This window comes from Podarcis pityusensis, assembly GCF_964106645.2.
Source record: "Podarcis pityusensis genome assembly, chromosome: 10".
NCBI classification, from domain to species: Eukaryota; Metazoa; Chordata; class Lepidosauria; order Squamata; family Lacertidae; genus Podarcis; species Podarcis pityusensis.
The window spans coordinates 17,448,280-17,455,379 of NC_138035.1; the positions used below are offsets into that span (position 1 = coordinate 17,448,280).

General features: G+C 43.2%; 1 protein-coding gene across 1 annotated transcript; it reads right to left on the bottom strand.

Annotated features, from left to right (window-relative positions):
* Positions 1–202: 202 nt before the first annotated feature.
* On the bottom strand, positions 203–6,587 carry LOC308486351 (perilipin-3-like). The gene is made up of 7 exons (XM_081023133.1): positions 6,314–6,587; positions 5,451–5,646; positions 3,545–3,627; positions 3,107–3,305; positions 2,163–2,350; positions 1,083–1,145; positions 203–846 (listed from the first exon to the last, which is right to left on the bottom strand). Exons 1-7 carry the CDS (start codon positions 6,410–6,412, stop codon positions 448–450), a joined length of 1,227 nt encoding a protein of 408 aa, XP_080879259.1. The 5' UTR covers positions 6,413–6,587; the 3' UTR covers positions 203–447.
* Positions 6,588–7,100: the final 513 nt, after the last annotated feature.

Sequence of the window (7,100 nt, forward strand, 5' to 3'; positions counted from 1 at the left end):
GCTAGTTTGTTCTGGGAAAGGCTTTTCCCTGGTATCATGGAGTGCTTCCACTATCAGCTGAAACATGCTTAGGCCGAGTTACTGCTTAAGACTTCACACAGACAAGTAACCGAGTGCAACAATTTATTCCAATCATATTTCAAAGCCAGGTTGCAGAGATTATCAGCTGCATACATTCATTCACAGCCAATGAATAAATACAAGTCAGGTTTTTTGTTTTTGTTTTACTTGTAGAGTCTGAAGCCCCTGGGAGTTAGCAACTGATTTTTCCAATAATGGTCAAGTCTCCCATTCTACCAAAAGTTCCAGGGCCATAGTTCTGTCATGTTAGCTTAGTCACATTCATTTCAGCTCTTCCAACAAATTCAACAGCAGGCTCAAGTGCTCTTTCAAGCTCCATCAAGTGCCCAAAGACACAGAATTCCAGCCTCTAGAATGAGCTACAGGTCACAAACTCTCCTTTGGCACTGCCGCTTTCAGGTCTCCCTTGTTCTGATCATCAGGCTTCGTGGGCTTCACATCACTGGGTTTCCGAGGTGAAGGGGAGAATGGACCCACCAGCCAAGACATTGGAGCATTATGTAAGACATAGTCCAAGATGTCATCCACATACTCCTGGGCTTTGAGGGCCTTCTCTTGGCTTTGGCTTAGAATGCTGATGGGGAGGTCTTTGAAAGAGTGAGCACTGGTGAAGTAGGTGTGAAGCTCTTCTATGTTGCGGTAGGCCAGCTGGATGTTCTGCTGGAAGTTAGCTGGCAGGCCTTGGATGCTGGCAATCAGGTTCTTGTAGGCTGCTTGCAACTGCTGGGTGATGTGGTGGGACATGGCCAAGGTCTGAGATTCTAGCTGCAATTAGAAGGAAGAAGTCAACAGATCCCTCAACCAGGGTTCTACATGCATGGGTCAAGCCATGTCAAGCCACCAACGGTTAGCTCCGTTGGTTAGAACATGGTGCTGATAATGCCAAAGTCACGGGTTTGTCTGGGTGCATATTCCTGCACTGCAGGGGTGTGGACTAGATAATCCATGGGGTCCTTCCCAACTCTGATTCTATCACCATTAAATCAGTAGTATAACCATACCTGACGAAGCCTCTCCTGGCTTTCCTGGAGTTTCTGCTGAACACTTTCCTTTGTATCCTCTATCTAGAGAGGAAACAAACAAAAATCAACAGAGCAGCTTGGAATAAACTAAAGCCAAGACAAACCTTGCAATTGCTACACATTTTGTTACCATACCTGTCAGATAACTACTAACCTCTTTGAGGCCCCAGTGCATTGACAGAGATGGGCAAGATCTCGCTCAATTAGATACAAGTTTTCATAAGCAAGCACATGCAGATGTTGAGCTTCTTGTGCAAATAAGATTTCCCTCTCTCGTAGCTTGCCATGTTGGTATCAACATTGTTCATCCTCACACACTGATATCTGATTTTACACGACCATACAATTACACTCTTAGTTTTCCACTGGTGCTCATAAGCAACCATCAGTGTTTAACTAGTGCCAGCAATTTGCTTTGACTGTCTAAATGTGACACTTTTACACACTTCTTATGAATCAGGGTCATCTCGCTCTTAAAGCGGAGTATTTGCTATACTGCAGTTTCGCATCTTGCTGCTGTGTGGGTCCAGAGATCAAAGCATCCTGTGACTCGAGGATCAATTGCCACCAGCCATTGCTATATCCTCAACAGTTCAACATCTTGAAATTATGCAAATCATGCTCCATCTCCAGGTTTTCCAGTTTTCCCAATGAGCAAAGACCACTATATTTGTCTGCCCAGAAAACCCTGAAAATTTCCAGAAGATTCTGGGGCACATTCTGTGTATAACGTTTATGCAGTGTTGGGGCAGGAGTCTTTTCAGTTACAGTGTTGACTGCCTGAGGTGTTGGGGCAAGGGGACGGGGAAAGGCCCATGGCACAAATCTCCATATGCAAATTTGCGTCATGATCCTAAGCCCCCCGTCCCACCCCATGCCCCCCACTCAAAACAGCCTATGGAGACCAAATGCTTAGATTCCCATGCCATCACGTTTTTTCAGTTGCCAGTCATAACTGGTTAACAAGGAACGCAGATATTTACAGTAGCTTAAAAAGGAAGCAGGCATCTTTTCCCTGTGGTTAACAAAGAGTACACACCGCAGAAGTGAAGACCCTACCTGCCCAATGGCTTGACGCAGCTGAATGAAAGTCTCTCTGATGTTCTCTCTGGCAGCTTTCATCCTGGCTACAGCATGCTGATAAGCACGATGTTGGATCTTGGTTGACAGAGAACCAAGACGCACAAAGTACCCCTGAGTCTCAAGGGGTGTGCCCACTCCTTCTGGTGTAGTTTCTGCAACTTTTGCTAAAGAGCACATTTAAATATTGTTACTTTTTAAAAGGTTTCTACTCTAGCTAACTTCAAACACCCACCCACACCCCAGGAAAGATCACAGCATACCAACTTTCAAAATCCCATAATCAGAAGGAAGATTCATGAAGTATGAAGTAGTTTTTTACTCAAAGCAAGGCCTTTGAAATATGTTGCACCCATCTAGGATGAATGCGACAAAAATCAGGCACTACTCTCAGGGCAGCCTCTCATGTCTAGTCGCTACCTGCTTAAGTTTCAGAAGGTGCTCACACCTGGAGTAGAGTCCTGAAGACTATCCAAATAAACATGGTTGTCCTGCAGTTCAAACAAAGGTATGTTTGTTTCCCAGTAGGCTCATGATCTTAAGGATAAAGTAGACACCAAAGAAGCTGTGAGCATAGCATGCAAGGCCGTTTTACCCATAGGCGCTAGGGGTGTGGGGCACCTGGGCACCGGGCTCTCAGGGGCGCCAAGTCGAGAGTCTGAGGCCTGAGAGTTGAGTTCGGGGAAGAGCCCGCCCAGTGGTTGGAGCACTGCAGCTTTCCTGCGGGCAGCTCTGCACCGCGAGTTCGGGGGCAACCAAGCCAGCGAGACGCTGAGGCAGCCGGCCGACTCCGCCCTCCTGTGCGCCTGGGACTGGGCAACCGGGGGGGTGCCGGGTGGATCTTTGCACCCCGATGCCGCATATGCTAAAGACAGCCCTGATAACATGGATCACAATAGATCAGGTTGCTATTCTTTGCTTACCCAGTTCTTCTTCAGTCATTGGAAGGTAGTGGTCCAGCAGCTCTTCAGATTTCTCCAGCACTGCTTCTGCTCCACTGAGGGCCATCTTGCCCATTCTCGTTTCTACCACCATCTCTTTGCCATCCTGCACAGCCTTGGCTACTGCTTCTTTTGCATCTGCTACTTTCGATGACACCAGTTCTTGCGTATCAGAAATAACCTAAAGCCAGATCATCAAACAAGCAGCTTTATTCATCACCCCCTACCACGCATTACATTTTACTGCCATGACCACTCTCCACCCACCAGAATTGTTGTGACTAGGCAAGCAACCTCTTATCCAAGTTGCTGTGAATTTGTTCCCCAAAGTTCAGGAAAGCATGAAGAGCAATATTCCAACAGTAGAATTAAATAAATGCTTGGGACATAAGAAAAGATAGTGAGCAGGTTGCAATCTACCTGGTCAGCTGTCTGATGAAGGATGGGGAGCTTCTCCTCTAGCTTGTCCAAGCCCTTGGAGGCATAGTGGCTTGCTGCTGCAACTACAGAGAGGATTCCTTCAGTTGCGGTGCACACATGAATTGTGGAAGAGGAAATTATTGTAGTCTACACACTTGTCATTGTTTGATCTAGCACCACATACTAATGAGGACATTGAGAACAGAGTATTTCAGATGGAGATAGACTGAAATTGCAGAGTTTTGAGAAACTAAAAAACAAAGTGCGAGACTGGCTTCATTATTACCAGATAATGGAGGCATATAATTTGGACAAGAAAATTGGCTTCCAGGTGGAAAAATCAAAATTAGAAATAGAACTGTTAGAACCCAAAACTAAGATTTTGTCAGAGATGTATAACTTGCTGTTGAAATGGAACACTCAGGATGAAACAGTGAAATCTGTTATGATTAAATGGGCACAAGATGTTGGACATAACATAATGATGGCTGACTGGGAACAGTTATGGACCACAGGTATGAAGTTTACGGCATGCAATGCCCTAAGAGAGAATATTATGAAAATGATATACAGGTGGTACATGACCCCAGTCAAGCTTGCAAAAATCTATCATTTGCCCGATAATAAATGTTGGAAATGTAAAGAAACTGAAGGTACATTCTTTCACCTTTGGTGGACACGCCCAAGGATTAAGGCATTCTGGGAAATGATCTATAATGAAATGAAAAAGGTATTTAAATATACCTTCCTGAAGAAACCAGAGGCCTTTCTCCTGGGCATTGTCGGCCAATTGGTGCCAAAGAAGGACAGAACTTTTTTTATGTATGCTACAACAGCAGCAAGAATACTCATTGCAAAGTATTGGAAGACACAAGATCTACCCACTTTGGAAGAATGGCAGATGAAGGTGATGGACTATATGGAACTGGCAGAAATGACTGGCAGAATCCGAGACCAGGAAGAAGAGTCGGTGGAAGAAGACTGGAAGAAATTCAAAGACTATCTACAGAAATATTGTAAAATTAATGAATGTTAGAAAGATGTTGGATAGAAATTAAGTGGTTTCCAGCTGTAATGCTATAAGGGAATATGAAAAATGGGTTATTAATAGGTAAAAATCTAACGTTATTATTTTAAGATCAAAGATTAGGATAAACAAAGAGGGTAAGGATTTGCTGAACCAACAAATTGAACTGGAATACAAAAAAGGGAGGTATGAGGAGGTCCGGGAAACAAGCTAAGTAAAAATAAGTAATGGAAAAAATGAGTGGTTTTTAATCATTTTTATTTTCTATTTTCTTTTTCTTTTTCATTTTTTATATTGTAACATTTTGAAAATTTTCAATAAATATCTTATAAAAAAAAAGAGAACAGAGTATTTCACATAGGTGGCATCACATATATATGGGATGGTCATCTTCAAAGATTGCGAATTTGTACTATTGCACTATTTGTACTATTTGTACTAAAGAATTTGTACTATGGCTGCTGGCAGCAGCTAGGCTATGCATGGCACACAAAAATGGAATAATTTATCTGTGGTATAAAAATGTATGGAACTTTACAATCACAGGAAAGATAACCCACACTATATAAATTTCCAGAAGCTTAGAAGATCCAGAACATTATTATATTGTGTGGTGGGACATTTATCATTTATACCAACACAACTAACCTCCAGGGCTCTTTGGCACTGCCAGTGTGGGGAAAATAGACATTTTACTGTTTCTAGTAATAGGTGCCTCCAATTTTCTTGACAAAGAATGGATAAATGGGTCCCTTTGTCATCTCTGATATTTTTATGCTTTTTTACACTGGTTTTCATTTGTGTTTAATTTCGTACATATGGTGGAATAAGGTATTTAAAAAGAAAAAGATCAGAACATTTCCAGTGCAGCCTACTTACCCTGTGGTTCAAGCTTACTGAGAAGAGGCTGGGCACCGCTCACAGCAATATCAGAGACATGCTTCACACCTTTCTCAGCCAAATCCAGAACAACTTTCACATAGGGATGGTTCTCTTTGGTTGAGGCATAAGCAGAGGCAGCCAAATCATAGGTGGAGCTTACCAGAGGCAGACTGGTAGCTCTCTTGAGGACATCCTAGAGGTGTGATAAGAGAACATCAGTAAAGTATCTCAGTGGCCTGTAATATTCTACACATTCGTTCTACCAATGGCCTGTACCTAACTAGACACATCATAGTAAAGTTAGTGTCGAGGTAGACTAAATCCCAAACTTTAAAAATCTAACAGTTCTACGTTAGGATTAATCCATGCACCAAGTTTCAAGTTACCTTGCCTATTTTTTTCAATTGTTAAGATATTCGACACTGGCATAGCTCAATATGAGAGCACGTGTTTTGTACTTCAGGACACAAACTTCTTCGGTTGCTTATAGAGAGTCGGGACAGTAGTCTGTCCAAACCAATGTTGTCCTAGCAGTAGCTTCCTGGGGTATCAGGCAGGCATATTTTGTCAGCTAAATGCTTTGTATAGGATGGATGGAAATGCCAGGGATTCAGGCTGGAGCTTTCTGGCTAAAGAGTCCAGGGGTGGAGGGGAGCTGTGCCAGAGCCCCAGGACACCAGAGCCCCAGAGCACCAAATGCTAACAAGAAATTTTATTTTGGAGTTTTATACTCTGCCTGCTAACCAAAAGTTCGAGGCAGAGAAGAGAGAGAGAGAGAGAGAGAGAGAGAGAGAGAGAGAGAGAGAGAGAGAGAGAGTTGTGCACATAATGGATAGTAAGACCTGATAGGAGAAACATACCTGCTGTACTATTTCTTTGGTCTCAGGAACTGGAATGCTTTCTTGACTTTTAGAAGTCATTGTGTGGTCTGACCTGGAAGACCAGAAATATAACTCCATTTGTGCCCGTTTCACACAAAAAGACTTCCTAACACAAGCCAGGAGTTCATCCTAAAGCCTTTATGAGAAAGGCAGTTTATTCCCTTTGTTCTAGCTTGGCTTGGCACTCAGACAGGGAAGTGCTTCAGAGTCCCAAAAGCCAAGCAAGGTTTCCAACAGCGTCTTCTTGAGTTTAATAATGATGCAAGGCCTGAAGACAAGGCCCCATTGGCACCACCTACTGGCAGAAGCATTATTACTTTGCACCACCGTTTTTCATCAAAGTTTGTAGCTATTCCAACCCCACATCTCAAACAAACCCCAAAAATACATCCCACCTACTCCCAGTCAGTGGCTGAATCTAAATAGATGTACACCTTTGGTCCTCTCCCTTTCCTCATTAATATTTTGCCCACTTTCACTCCCAATAGGAAAAGCAACCCAACAGGTAGTATTTCAACAGGTGCAGCTCTCCCCCAGCTTAGAGATGCAGTCTTGCTTTATCGTTAGTCAACGAGAGGGTTTTTTGCGTGTGGGTGTGTGCGCATGGATAATACATATTTTTAAAAGGTCTTCTTAAAAAGGCACAGCACAGTTCTGCATTAGCCATTATTTCACTCCATGATAAAAAGGAACAGAGAAGAGATATTGGAAGGACTTGCAGAGACTTACCCTAAGAGGAGAAAGCTGGGTGAACAAGCCCCCAAAT

Excerpts from the sequence above, each read along its gene's own strand:
- LOC308486351 (XM_081023133.1), bottom strand. The coding sequence starts at position 6,412 with ATGGAGTTATATTTCTGGTCTTCCAGGTCAGACCACACAATGACTTCT. Across the intron at positions 3,628-5,450 it reads CAGTAAGCTTGAACCACAGG|TTGCAGCAGCAAGCCACTAT; the intron begins GTAAGTAGGCTG and ends TCCTCTCTGTAG. Across the intron at positions 2,351-3,106 it reads AATGACTGAAGAAGAACTGG|CAAAAGTTGCAGAAACTACA; the intron begins GTAAGCAAAGAA and ends TGTGCTCTTTAG.